The following is a 14,346-nucleotide window of genomic DNA, read 5'->3' on the forward strand; positions in this document are numbered from 1 at the left end:
CTGCATACTTCGTCTTCCATACTTTGGATACATTGTCAGGAGGGACCAGTCACAGGAGAAGGATGTCATGTTTGGTAAGGTGGAGGGTCAGAGAAAAAGAGGAAGACCCCCAACAAGATGGATTGGCTAATTGGCAGCATTGGTGGACTCAAGCGTGGCAACAGTAGTGAAGTTGGCCCAGGATCGGGCGGTGTTTCATTCTGCTGTGCATAAGGCCACTATGATTTGGTACCATCTCAATGGCACCTAACAACAACAACAAGCAACAGCTGACCATTTACAAATGAGTTGCTGATGAAATGGGAGCTGATAGGTAATTAGACTTTTATAAGTTAAAGAATATGTGACCCATTTCAATGTTTGTAACCTTGTGAAGTAATAAGAGGGTTACCAAGTCGCAGGAATCTGCCACTATTTCCAGAACTGACTTTGGGTGGGGATCCTTAACCAACTATTGGAAACATTGTTCTGTGCAACTGGCCGTCCCTGTTGTGGGGATGGGACATCAGTTCAGCACAACTCCTGGCATTGCCCTATGGCTGCCTTACTTTCATCTTTTCTTACTCTTAAACCCCCCACACCACAGAAACCCCCTGAAGTTCTGGGTCTCATGGAAAAGCAACACATTGGCCCTGTCTTAGTTATAATTTCTTCTGAGTTACAGTCCCTGAGAACTTGATCAACTTTAGTCGACTAAAGGCAAGATCTCAGATCAAGGTGGGCCTTTCCTGTAATGCCAGTTGTGAGGTCTGAGTGGGCAATGAGTTACTGACCCAGGCACCACCCCCCCTCCACCATGCCCACCCACTGTGACCTCTTTTTACTTATCTGGGATGGGGCTGGGGCTAGGATGAAGGGTCAGTCCCAGTCACAGGATGCTTTCTCTGCAAAGCTGGTCCCAGCTCATGGGGAAGAGAAAAGATGAGTTTGTGACTTTAGGGCAGAGGTTAGTGTTTGGGAGCTATGTTGGATGTGACAGAGACTGGGATGGTGGGAGCAACAATGATACCAGGTTGAGCTACAGAAGACTAGGAAGTCATATAATACAGTATTAAAGAGGTCTGTGTCACTGTGGGCTAATGTGTCAGACAGCAAAGTCGTTTAAACTGCAAGGTCAGAGGTTCAAGCTTACCAGCTGCTCCTTGGAAATGTTTACAGGGTCACTATGGGTCAGAATCGACTTGAAGGTGCTTAGCAACAACAACAACAACAACATTGAAGTATGGGAAAACACCTGCGGAAGGTGTGTCATAGACGGCAAAGCCCTTTTCCAAGCTCACAGCCCAAGGTGTTTTTATAATGAGGGGTTAAACTGAAGAGGCCATTCCACTAGATTTCAAAAAATAGAACCCTGAAAACTGCTTATTGGTTGGGGTGGGGGGTGGGGAAGGGGATGAGGTTAATAGGTAGCTAGTGGTTAACAAATCCTGCAGTGTAGCTGAATACAGAGGAAGGGTTCATAAACTTCTCTGGGTTCTGGATGCACAAGGAAATCGTTTTTTTTCTTTATATCCTGCACTAGGAGATAGATTTAAAAAAATTTTTTATCTCTTGTCCACATTCTGCCCCGCTGTCCTTTGTATGTGGAGTTTTTATTTTCTTTTTATGTTTTGTTGATTTTTTTCCTGCTGCTGCTGCTACTGATCTTTCCCTCCTGTCGCCTTACCCTAACAGGAGGGGGATATGCTAATGAAAGCGGAAGAGAATAGGGGTTATGAGCAGATGGCGCCTTGGAGCCCTGGAGAGGAGGGGCCCCTGAGTCTGGTTTCTACAGACTCAGCAGGGGAGGGGCAATCACTTACATCAGGAGTATATAAATCTGGCAACGTCTCAGGTTTGCTTCCAATTGCTGCTGGTCCAGTGACGGCCACTTTGAAGGGCAGGTAGCAGCACTGAGGGATGGAGGAAGGAGAGATGGATGGAACCAAGGCCTATTTCTGCACAGACAATCAGTGTGTCTCTCTGCATCCCAGAGGTGAGAATTAGGACTGTTTGAACCCAGCCCCCTACCGTCCCACAGACCTCAGCTTATAGTTCTCCCTGCCTCTAGAGCAAACAGACTAAGGATGGGGAAACTTATTCCCTGCAAGAATCTCTCTAGACTCCTCTCCATCTCCTAGGTTGGAGATGACAACCTGGCAAAAGAATGTGGTGAACCATGAATTCAGACAGACCTGGCTTTGAATCCCAGCTCTGTATACTGGATTGGCCTATGAGACCTCTCTTCAGTTAAGGAGATTTCCCAGTACCCAGCCCCAGAAGACTTAGGACCTAAGCCTTAGGATTGACCTTTTAAGAGAAAAGCACTTTTTCATATTTCATGAATCCCACCTCGGCAGCCTCAAAAGACTGAATCTTGCTCTGGTCAGGATCCCTGAGCTAGTCTACACCAGGATCCAGAGTCAGGGCTCCTGCCTCCCTTTCTCCTTTTAAACCAAACTTTTACTTCTCCCCTGTGCCGGGCTCTGTGCCCTGTGCACCTGAGCCCTCCTCCCCTTTCTGAGAGAATGGTACTGTCAAGACCACTTTGTGTGGCTAAATGAACCCATAGTCAGTCCTCAGGAGCATTTCGAGGTACCTTGCTTTCTTTTTCTATAAGCATCCTGCATGATCAATATGGCAGATGGCCCAGGTAATATGGTACACTCTTGTCCCCTGCAGGCATGGATTCTGAGGCAATGACCCCTGCAGTGTCCAAAATGCCAAGGTTTGTCCTGGTGGTCCTGATATTAATGGTTGTAACCTTGGTCTCCTCCCTTGTGGCTCTCTTTGTTGTGGGTAAGTTCCTAAGTGACTCAAAGCTTCTTATTTCTGCATAAATGCCCCAAAGTGACCAAGACACACATCCTCTGTGCCTTCTGTTCTCAGAGGGTAACTCTACCTCCAGTCCCAGACCTTTCCTAAGACCAAAGGTCTGTCCAAGGGGCGACATCTCCCCAGAATTGAGACTCCATGAGGCAAAATTCCAAAAGGAGCCTTGGTGCCAACTCCCTCCTTCTGGAACCCTAATTGGGGGTGGGACAGCCTGTTCCCCTAGACCCAGAACTGAGAGTTTGTGCTGACCAAGAATGGGATGTTTTAGCTCGACAGCACCAAAGACCTGCAGATACCTCATTACAAGAGTTTCAAGCCATGGATCCGGAAGGCAACAACACTGGGCAACTGCCTGTGGATCTAGAAGGTGAGCCACACTAGGGTGGGGGCAGGGGGCTGGAAGGGAGCTGGGGCATTGAGTTGATTAGACTCTAGAACAATCCTCTCTCACCCCCTCAAGTCCATTAATGGCTTCCCCTGTCCTCACAGAATATTTTGTTTTTTTAAAGAGCTCTTGTGAAGTGTAATTGACACATAATAAAATGCACGTACTTAAAGTATACAATCTGATGAGTTCTGACAAATGTATGTACATGCTGTGAAACTATCACCACCATCACAGAAAATGAAAATACCATCCTTCTCACCAACAAATGTAGTGTTATTGTTAAGTGCCTTCTAGTCTAGTTGGTACTAGCTCATAGCGACCCTACATAGGGTTTCCAAGGAGTATCTGGTGAGTTTGAAACACTGAACTTGCAGCTCAAACCAGCCTTGAGTGCTTATCCTATGGTGCCACACCAGGCCTTTTATAATCCCTCTTTCATGGAATTTGAGATTGGAAAATGTAAATATTTGTAGTCTTCATGATTTTTGTTGTTGTTAAGTGCCATCAAGTCGGTAGCAACTCATAGTGCCCCTATGCACAACAGAATGAAATACTGCCCAATTCTAGGCCAACCTCACAATCGTTGCTGTTTGAGCCCATTGATGCTGCCACTGCGCCACTCCATCTCCATATTCATATTCATATGATTTTTGGAAAGTAGTAATCAGGGGCATGGTGGCTCCATATAATAAGCACTGGATTGAGACAAGGTCTGTATTTTGAGCCCTCCAGCTACTCCGTGGGTGAAAGATGAGACTTTCGGTTTCCTTGAAGATTTAAAGCCTTGGCTATGAGTTGGAACCTACTCCATGGCACTTAACAACAACAACAATGGTGAATCAAGAGTATCCATGTTTGGTGAACAAATACATTGCAGGCCTAAATTTCAGTTTTAGTCATGTCTATTCTTTCAATAATGACCCATCTAATGGTAAAATTTTAGTGGAATTAAATGTCAACAGCTCTAAGTTATATAAGGAGCTATTGTCAAATTCAATTTCAATGGGAAACTAAGCCATATCAGCATGACTCTTGGTGGTTTATGTTGTTGTTGTTAAGTGCTGTTGAGTCAGTTCAGACTCATAGTGATCCTGTGTAGGTCCTGTATACAGGAACCTGTATAGTGACCCTATAGAGGTTTCAAAAGGAGCAGTTGTGGGTTTGAACTGCCGACCTTGTGGTTCGCAGTCCAGTACTGATCCTATAGTGCCACACTATAGTGAGTTCAGAGTAGGCAAATATTTCAACCCTTCAGACCCATAGTCCATGTATGATAGCTATATTGTCAGGTGGTCCATCCTCAGGGTCAGGGAGGATGAGTGAACAATAGAATACTGGAGGAGTTCTCAGGGCTGTGGAGTATACATTTCCCTTTGGAAATCTTGAGAAGTCTCTCATTGGCCTTTGAGAAACCCCTATATAATGGTCCTCTTTGACTGACATGCCCATTTCCTCTCCTACAGGACCCTACCACCATGTTTTCAAGGTGGCAGAGGTGCAAGAATCTATCGAGATGTTGAAAGATCAAGTGAAGAACTCTAGCACTTGGGGTGTAGAGATCCAGATGTTGAAGTGCAATGTGGACAATATCAGTTCTCAGCTCCAGATGCTCAGCAGTCACTTGGAAAATGCCAATGCTGACATCCAGATGGTAAAAGGAGAGCTAACAGATGCCAACACCTTGAGTCTCCAGACCCAGATGCTAAGGAGTTCCTTGGAGGGGGTCGATGCTAAGATCCTGAGGCTCAAAGAAGATCTGGAAAAGGCAAATGCTCTAACCTCCCAGACCCAGAGGTTCTTAAAAAGCAACTCCGAAAACACCACTACTGAGCTCCACATGCTAAACAGAGGTTTAGAAAATGCCAGTATGAACATTCAGATATTAAAGGCTGGCTTGGAAATGGTGAATGCTCAGACCCTGTTGGCAAACAGTAGTTTAAAAAATGCTAATGCTCAGATCTTCCTTTTAAGAGGCAATCTGAGCAGTGTCAATGTTTTAAGGACCCAGAGTCAGGCTTTAAGAAGTGGTTTGGAAGGGGTCAATGCTGAGATCCAGAAGCTTAAGGGAGGTCTACAAAGTGCAGATTCTGCAAATTCCCACATCCAGACCTTTGTGAAAGGCAGCTTAGAGAAGACTAGTGCAGAGGTCCAGCTACTAAAAGGTGGTTTGGAAAGGACTGGGGATGAGATTCACTCAATAAAGATGGATTTGGAAAAAGCTACCACCCAGAGACAAATAGCAAAGAGCAGTCTGGAGCAGACAAATGCTCAGCTTGAAGAATTAAAAGCAGAACTGAAAGTCACCAATGCCTTAAATTCTCAGGTTCAGGTGTTAAATGATCACTGGAAAAATGCCACCAGCGAGATAAAGACTTTAAGACAAAGCATGAGGGGAACTGCGGCCTTAAATGCCCAGACCCAGACCCTAAGAAGCAGCCTGCAGAAAGCCAATGCTGAGATCCAGAGGCTCACAGGTGACTTACGGAACACCAAAACTCTCACTGCCCAAATCCAGGAGAAGCAGAACCGCCTTGTGGCACTCCAGGAGGCCTTTACTTCTCAGGAGCAGCAACAAAGGCTTCAAAGTAAGTGGTGGGCAAGGGGTGCAGCTGGGGAGGGTAGCGTCTTTAAAGACTGTTTAATCTCTTTTCTTACCTCAGTACGTGGCCTTTCTGGGAAGGAGTGTGGGTGGTGGTGGTGTGCAGTGGAGTCAGTTCTGACTCATAGTGACCCTACATAGGGTTTCTGAGACTGTAAGTCTTTACAGGAGTAGAGAGCCTCATCTTTCATCTTTCTCCCATGAAACAGCTGATAGTTTCGAACTGCTGACTTTGAGGTTAGCAGCCTGCCTCATAACCACTATGCTACCAGAGCTCCTTGTGGATGGTTGTTGTTGTTAAATGCTATCAAGTCGGTTCTGCCCATAGCCACCCTGTTTAGGGTTTCCAAGGAGCAGCTAGTGAGTTTTAAACTGCCAACATAGCAGTTCAAACTCATTAACAGTCCAGCTCATTAACCCACAGTGTCACACTAGGACTCCTGTGGGTGGTGGTTGGAGGCCCAAATCTAATGAAATTGACTTCTAAGGTCTTCGGGTGAGAAAGATGAGGCTGTCTGCTCCTATGAAGATTTACAGTCTCAGAAACCCTACGTGGGGTCGCTGTGAGTTGGAATTCACCAGATAGTAGTAGGTTTGGCTTGGTTTGAATGTCTGGGAAGTGGTGGAGACAGTGTAAGTTCTCAAGGGGCTTATGATCGCTCCACAAAAATCTCTTTTGTTTGGGAAACAAAATCTATGTGATGAAGAGATAGAGTAAGGACAATGTGAGCTCTTAGTGCCAGATATCACTAGTGGGAACATAGCTAGTGGGGACAGGCAACGTATTTTTGACTCTTCCCACATTCCACAGCAATACCAATCTTGACCAAGGTGCTTACCTTCTCAGAGCCCATCTGAAAAATGGGGACAATAATATTTGCTTCCCAGTGAATTAGTCCATTTAAACCTTGACTATAATGCACAGCAAGGAGCTCTGGTAGCATAGTGGTTACAAATTGGGCTGCGAACCTCAGGCTCAGCAGTTCGAAACTACCAGAGGTACCGCTGGAGAAAGATGAGGCTTTCTGCTCCCGTAAAGGTTTACAGCCTCAGAAACCTTATACAGGGTCACTATGAGTCTGAACCGACTCCACAGCACAAAACAACAACAACAACATGTGAGAAAACAGCTTGCTGAAGCACAAAGCTGAAAGGACAATCGGTAGGGACCAGCATGGTGGCCTTCAAACTGCTTTGAACTTGACCATAGCCAGAAATTCATTTTACACTGTGATCCAGTAAAATTATGTATCTGTCTATATATACATGTTTTTAAAAACAAAACTTTAACCACATAAACTCACTCTGCTATTCTACATACTATTCTTAAGAACACAAGAGTTTGTCACTACCCACTAAAACAGTTATTGTTAGGTACCATTGAGTCAGTTCCAACTCATCACCGCCCTATACACAATGCAACAAAACACTGCTCAGTCCTGCAGCATCCTCACAATTGTTATGTTTGAGCCCACTGCTGCTGCCACTGTGTCAATGCATCTTATTGGGGGTTTATTCTTCTTCTTTTTTTTTAATGTTTTATTGTGAATTGTGTGATAGTCTACATGGGAGATACATTAGCTTTACATTCATTCCATCATCTATCATTTCATTGGCATAGTTACCATCCCGTCCATGCATCCTCACCCAACCAAGGGGTGTACCCTGTAAGCCTGCACCCCCCCCCCACCCAAGGGTGTCCCCCATAAGCCTCCCCCCCCCCCCCCCCCAGTCCTTAGCCCCTTTCCATTTACTCTTTCTTTTTAACTGACTCTCCAATTTCCCAAGCATAATGCCCATCGCCATGGGCAGGTCCCTTCTGATGTAAGTCTGAAGTATGAGAGGCGAAATCTCATCATTCTGGCTTCTAAGGAGCATTCTGGTTGTACTTCTTCCAGGACAGATTTGTAGATACTTTTAGCAATCCAAGGTATTTTCAATATTCTTCTACAACACCATAACTCAAATGCATCAATTCTTCTACCTTCTTTCTTATTCATTGTTCAACCTTCACATACAATCAATTTACATCCCCTGATGGAAAGGAGAGTCCTGGTATTGTACTGTAGAATAAGCACTGAACTGGTAATCATATGGTCAGCAGTTCAAAATCCACCAGTTGCTTTTGGAAACCCTATGTAGGTTTGCTATGAGTCAGAACAGACTTGATTGACAGCATACAACAATGGAAGGGTGTCCTGGTGTGGCAGTGCAGGATAAACATTAGACTGCTAACCACAAGGTTGGCAGTTCAAACCCAGCAGCTGTTCCCTGAAAATCCTGTACAGGGTTGTCATGAGTTGGAACTAACTCTATGGCACATAACAACAACAGCAACAACAATGGAATGGCAATTACAATTTGAAAACCACTGGGCTGAAAAGATAGGTAGTCCTGGAGAGACACAGACTAGATGTGGAAGGGCTCTAAACTAGAAAAAAAAGTTCTGGTGGTGGTTGTCTGAAAAATCAGTCAGTGAAAACTCTACGGATCATGATGGTCCTATCTGCAATCTATTATCGTGATCATGGGGGAGGACCATGCAATGTTTCATTCTGCAGGAGAAAAATGAGACTTTCTGCTCCTGCAAAGATTTATAGCCTCCGAAACTCTATACAGGGTTGCTATGAGTTGAAATGGACTCGATGGCACGTAACAACAGCATATATGACACAGTAGAACTTCCCCATAGGATTTCCTAGGCTGTATTGTGGTGTGGCGCTGTGGGTTAATGTGCCAGACTGCAAAGCCATTTGAACTGCAAGGTCGGTGGTTCAAGATCACCAGCTGCTCTGCAGAAACCCTATCCAGGGTCGCTATGGGTTGGAATAGACTCGATGGCACTTAACAACAACAACATTATATGAAGAAAAGCACTGGATTGCAAGGTTGTTTGAACTGCAAGGTTGGCAGTTCAAACTCACCAGCTGCTCCTCAGAAACTCTACACAGGGTCGCTCTGAGTTGGAAACTGCTCCACAGAACTTAACAAGAGCATTATTTATGGTAGTGCTATTGGGTAAGCGTTGGGCTTCTAACCACAAGGTTGGTGGTTTAAAACCACCAGTTTTAAACAGACAGATGAAGCTGTCTGTTCCTGTAAAGATTTTCAGTTTTGAAAGCCCTGTATAGCGTTGCTATGTGTCAGAATTGACTTGATAGCAGGGAGTTTGGTTCAGAGTTGAATCTTTATGGGGAATTCATTTACTTAGGTGCAGTTGAGTTGGTTCCTACTCATAGGGACCTATGCATAACAAAACAACGCTGCTCAGTCCTGTGCAATCCTTACAATTGCTGTTATGTTTGAGCTCATGGTTGCTGCCACTGTGTCAATCCCTACTCTTTTTCGCTGACTTTACCAAACATGATTTTTGTTTTCTTTACGTTGAAATGCAACCCATATTGAAGGCTGTGGTCTTTGATCTTCATCAGTAAGTATTTTAAGTCTTCTTCGTTGTCAGCAAGCAAGGTTGTATCATTAGCATATTGCAGGTTGTTAATAAATCTTCCTCCAGTCCTGAAGCCATGTTTTTCTTCATATAATCCAGTTTCTCAGATTATCTACTCAGAATACAGATTGAATAAATATGGTGAAAGAATACAACCCTGGTGCACACCTTTCCCAATTTTAAATCATTTGGTATTCACTTGTTCGGTTCAAACAACTGCCTCTTGGTCTATGTACAGGTTCCTTATAAGCCCAATTAAGTGTTCCAGAATACTTATACTTTGCAATGTTGTTCATAGCTTGTCATGATCCACACAATCGAAAGCGTTTGCATAGTCAATAAAGCACAGGTAAACATTTTTTCTGGTATTCTCTGCTTTTGGCCAAGATCTATCTGACATCAGCAATGGTATCCCTCATTCCATGTCCTCTTCTGATTCAGGCTTGAACCTCTGAACAGTTGTAGCAGTTTTTGAATTATCTTTAGTGTAATTTTACTTGCATGCACTATTAATGATACTGTCCGATTAATGATACCCACATTCTGTTGGGTCACCTTACTTTGGAATAGGCACAAATATGGATCTCAGCCAGTCAGTTGGCCAGGTAGTTGCCTTCTAAATTTCTTGGTGTTGATGAGTGAGTGCTTCCAGTCCAAACCAGTTTGTTGAAATGTTCCGATTTGCATTCCATCAATTCCTACAGCCTTGTTCTTTGCCAATGCCTTCAATGCACCTTGGATTTTTCTTCACTATCATTGGCTCTGGATCACATGCTACCTCTTGAAATGATTGAACATGGACCATTTATTTTTGATGCAGTACTCTGTGTGATCCTTCCATTTTATTTTGATGCTGTGTGCATCATTCAATATTTTGCCTATAGGATTCTTCAATATTGCAGGTTGAGGCTTGAGGTTTTTCTTCAGTTCCCTCAGCTTGAGAAATGCTAAGCTTGTTCTTTCCTTTTGTCTTTCTAATTCCGGGTCTTTGCACATTTTGTTATAATAGTTGACTTTGTCTTCTCGAGCTGACTTTTGAAATTTTCAATTCAGCTCTTGTATTTCCTCCATTTGCTTTAGCATCTCTATGCTGGAGAACATGGAGTTTCTTCTGACATCCATTTTGTCCTTTTCCTTATTTCTTATCTTAATGATCTTTTGTTTTCTTCCTGTATGATGTTCTCGATGTCATCCCATAATTCTTCTAGTCTTCTATTGTTAGTGTCTAATTCATCAAATCTGTTCTTCAGATGATCTCTAAATTCAGGTGGGATATGTTCAAGGTCATATTTTGTTCTCATTGACTTGTATGAATTTCTTCAGCTTCAGCTTGAACTTACATATGAGCAATTGGTGGTCTGTTCCATAGTCTTCCCTGGCCTTGTTTTGTCAGATGATATGGAGCTCTTCCATTGTCTCTTTCCACTCATGTAGTAAATTTGATTTCTGTGTATTATATCTGATGAGGTCCATGTGTGTAATCATCATTTATGGTGTTTAAAAATGGTATTTGCAATGAAGAAGTCATTGGCCTTGCAAAATTCTACCATGTGATTGACAACATTGTTTCTATTACTAAGGCCATATTTTTCAGCTACTGTTCATTTCTCTTTGTTTCCAACCTTTGCATTCCAATCACCAATAATTATCAATACATCTTGATTGCATGTTTGATCAAGTTCAGACTGAAGAATTTAGTACAATTCTTCAATTTCATCACACTGGCTTTAGTGGTTGATGCTTAGATTTGAATAATAGTGGCATTAACTGGTCTTCCTTGTAGCTTATGGATATTATCCTATCATAGACAGTGCTGTACTTCAAAACAGATCTTGAAATGTTCTTTTCAATAATGAGTGTGATGCCATTCCTTTTCAATTTTTCATTCCCAGTGTAGTAAACTATGTGATTGTCAGATTCAAAATGACCAATACCAGTCCATTCCAACTCACTAATGCCTAGGATATGGATGCATTCCATTTCGCTTTTTACAATTTCCAATTTTCCTAAGTTCATCCTTTATACATTCCACTTTCCTATTATTAATGGATGTTTACAATTATTTCTCTTTATTTTGAGTTGTGGCCCATCAGCAAATGTAGGTTCCAAAGGCTTTACTCCATTAGGGTGATCACTGTTAGCTCCACTTTGAGGAGGCAGCTCTTCCCCAGTCATATTTGAGTGCCTTCCAACTTGAGGGGCTCATCTTCTGGAACTGTATCTGACAACCTTCTGGTGCTGTTCATTATGTTTCAATATTCAATATTCTGGTGCTGACAGCTTGGCACAGCTATTCATAAGGTTTCCATGACTAAATAAATAAGAAGTAGTCCATCTCTCCTTCTTCCTACTCTGTCTTCATCTGGATGCTCATTTGAAACCGGCCCATCATGGGTGACCCTCCTGGTATTTAAAATGCCCGTGGCGTAGCTTTCAGAATCACAGCAACATGCAAGCCATCACAGTATGACAAACTGACAGACAAGCGGTAGTGTGGGCTGTTAGAATATGGGAATTGTGAGGTGAGGTAGACAAGGCAATAACAAAGTCTCAGGTATGATGATAGGTGTGGACAACTGAAAAGGATGGAGATGAAATCAAGGAAATGAGTGAGGCAATGGGATGGATGTAAAATCTCCCAATAAGATGGCAGGATTTGAGATGGAAAGGGCAATAAGGTGAAAGCAATGAGTTGGAAAAGAGGGTGGAATGACCAGAAAGCATGAATCTCAAAATAGACTGTTGTCTGGGTGTCACCGTGTCTGAGTGTCCCAAGGGTGACTGAGCCCCTGCCTTGGAGCTGCTGCTCCCTGGAGTGTTAGGTAATGGGGTGGGGGTATGACCCTTTTGTTCCTGGAGAACTGGGTGTCAAGGATTGCACAGGATTTTGAATCTCAGTGGTCAGCTCCAGAGAGATCAGGAAGGTCAGCTTCAGACATCTACCTTTAGCCTGGTTCCCTCTCCTATGCAATCTCTGTCCAGATCAACTTCTCCAGCTGATCCTGAAAGGCTGGGAGGCCTACAGCAACAGCCTGTATTACTTTTCTCATGACAAGAAATCTTGGAATGAGGCTGAAGCATTCTGTGTGTCCCAGGGAGCCCACCTCGCATCAGTGACATCTGAAGAAGAGCAGGTCAGAACTGAGAGACTGGGGTGGTTCTGATGGACTTTGTATGCGATAAGAGACTTTGGTGCTTTGGACATCCCCCTCTTAGAGAGGACACGACAGAGACTTCTATGTCTCCTCTATCAGTCAGGGAGCAGATATTTTATGAGTTCCTATGAGCATCTTGCACTGGAGGTAGAAGTCCTGACAACAAACTCCAAAGTCCTCGGTGCATACGGGAAATATTCAGAGATCAACTGATAGCAGCAGGGAGGAAGGGCAAAGGGAAGTGGAGCTGAGAGTGACACCAATAAAGTATTGGGAAGCATACCTCATCATTTCTTCTCAGAAACCCTATCTAGTCAGTAATCTTGATTTTAATGTCTGTTAATTCAATAGCCATGGAAAGCCTGTGAGCAGGAGACACAGGCTTCTTGGGAAGGCCAGATATACATATATGTGGTTGAGGACCACCAAAGGCATTATAGTCCCAGGGTGACCCATCTGTCAAGATTCCTCATCAGAACTTGTTGGGATTATAAAAGGACCAATTCAAATAACTAAACTGCCCACCCCTTGTGGCTCTCCTGGACTTTTCTAGGTCTATCAAAGGGTGTGCTACTTGGTAAAACACATGTTAATAAGCTGTGACCAGATCTGTCTCCTCCCAGTAAAGCCACATCCCCCATGAAGGGCTGAGACTTTCTAGGGACAAATAACGTGGGCTTGACTGCAGATCTGGGGTAGATTATGAAATAATTTGGGTGGTTTGCCCCTGATTCAGAGAAGTGGACTTCATGGCCCTGTTACCAGGGAGGGAATGGCATGGACTCCTCTTCCATACTACATGGAGAACCAGCTCCTTATACACTGTTGTCAGTAACTCTGCCTTTTCTTTACAGACCTTTCTGACAAAGTTTACGAGCACTTCTTACCACTGGATTGGTCTCACTGACAAGGGCACGGAGGGCTCCTGGCGTTGGATAGATGGGACACAGTTCAGTGCCTTCCAGAGTAGAACGTGAGTCCAGTGCTGTCTGAGGCACTGTGCCATTTCTATCCTGATTGTGTGCATGTGTGTGTGTCATTGATCAAGAAGTGTGGATGTGGATGTGTGCTTGCATGTGTGCATGCATACATGTGCATAGACACACAGGCTTAGTGTGATGGTCAGCTGGATCCATTCCCAGAGGAGTGGCAGGAGGTACAGGTCCTGGATCTGGAGTTGGCAGGAAGCCTGTGAGTGAATCTTCTTGTCTCACCCACACCCATACTTTTTTTTTTCTGCCTGCTCAGGTCTGTTTGCAAAGGGCTCCATCTGAAGAGGTCTGAGTGTGAATTTTGGGTGGGATTAAAAGTGAGGGCCCATAACCTCTCTCCTTTTCCCAATTTGCAGCTTCTCCATATCCCAGGATCCTCAGTAGCTGAGGGTTCTTCCCATTCTGGGCCCAAAAGGGATTGGGACCCATGTTGTTTTAGCTTCATATGTCCCAGCATGGGAAGGGCCATTTCCTTTAGCTAGCTGAATAAAGCCTTTGGTTTTCAGGTTTTGGGAGAACAACCAGCCGGACAACTGGCGACACAATAATGGGCAGACTGAAGACTGTGTCCATATTCAGCAGAAGTGGAATGACATGGACTGTAGTGCCGCCTACCATTGGGTCTGCAAGAAGTCCATGGGCCAGGGTGTGGCCTAAAGGCAGGGTCGAGCTGAGGGGTCTTCCTCTCCCATGATGCCTTGGGAACTCCATGAGTCAACTTGTTCTCTGGACCTTCCACTTGCCTTTTGTATTTCTGACTTCATCTCTGTATCTCCCTGAGAAACCAGCATAGGCCTGTCAGACAGCAGGCCCTCAATAAATACTTGTTGAATGAACAAAAGCTTTGTGCTTGTTTGTCTCTGTGACAGTCACCACTCTCTTCTGCTTGGACTGGTTCTCCTCTGTGTCCCCTCTGTCTGAAATAAGCATGCCTTTATTTAAGGACTTCA

General features: G+C 44.1%; 1 protein-coding gene across 1 annotated transcript; it reads left to right on the forward strand.

Annotated features, from left to right (window-relative positions):
- Nucleotides 1-1,914: 1,914 nt before the first annotated feature.
- On the forward strand, nt 1,915-14,053 carry CLEC4F (C-type lectin domain family 4, member F). The gene is made up of 6 exons (XM_006862991.1): nt 1,915-1,975; nt 2,662-2,778; nt 4,666-5,787; nt 12,232-12,383; nt 13,259-13,377; nt 13,903-14,053. The coding sequence occupies exons 1-6, from the start codon at nt 1,915-1,917 to the stop codon at nt 14,051-14,053; spliced, it is 1,722 nt and encodes a 573-aa protein (XP_006863053.1).
- Nucleotides 14,054-14,346: the final 293 nt, after the last annotated feature.

Source organism: Chrysochloris asiatica, unplaced genomic scaffold (genome assembly GCF_000296735.1).
Source record: "Chrysochloris asiatica unplaced genomic scaffold, ChrAsi1.0 scaffold00052, whole genome shotgun sequence".
NCBI classification, from domain to species: Eukaryota; Metazoa; Chordata; class Mammalia; order Afrosoricida; family Chrysochloridae; genus Chrysochloris; species Chrysochloris asiatica.

What these genes read in the sequence shown, in the direction of transcription:
- CLEC4F (XM_006862991.1), top strand. Translation starts at nt 1,915, where the DNA reads ATGGATGGAACCAAGGCCTATTTCTGCACAGACAATCAGTGTGTCTCT. An exon ending in TGTCTCTCTGCATCCCAGAG is followed by an intron (nt 1,976 to 2,661) that starts GTGAGAATTAGG and finishes TGTCCCCTGCAG; the next exon opens with GCATGGATTCTGAGGCAATG. An exon ending in AGTGCCTTCCAGAGTAGAAC is followed by an intron (nt 13,378 to 13,902) that starts GTGAGTCCAGTG and finishes TTTGGTTTTCAG; the next exon opens with GTTTTGGGAGAACAACCAGC.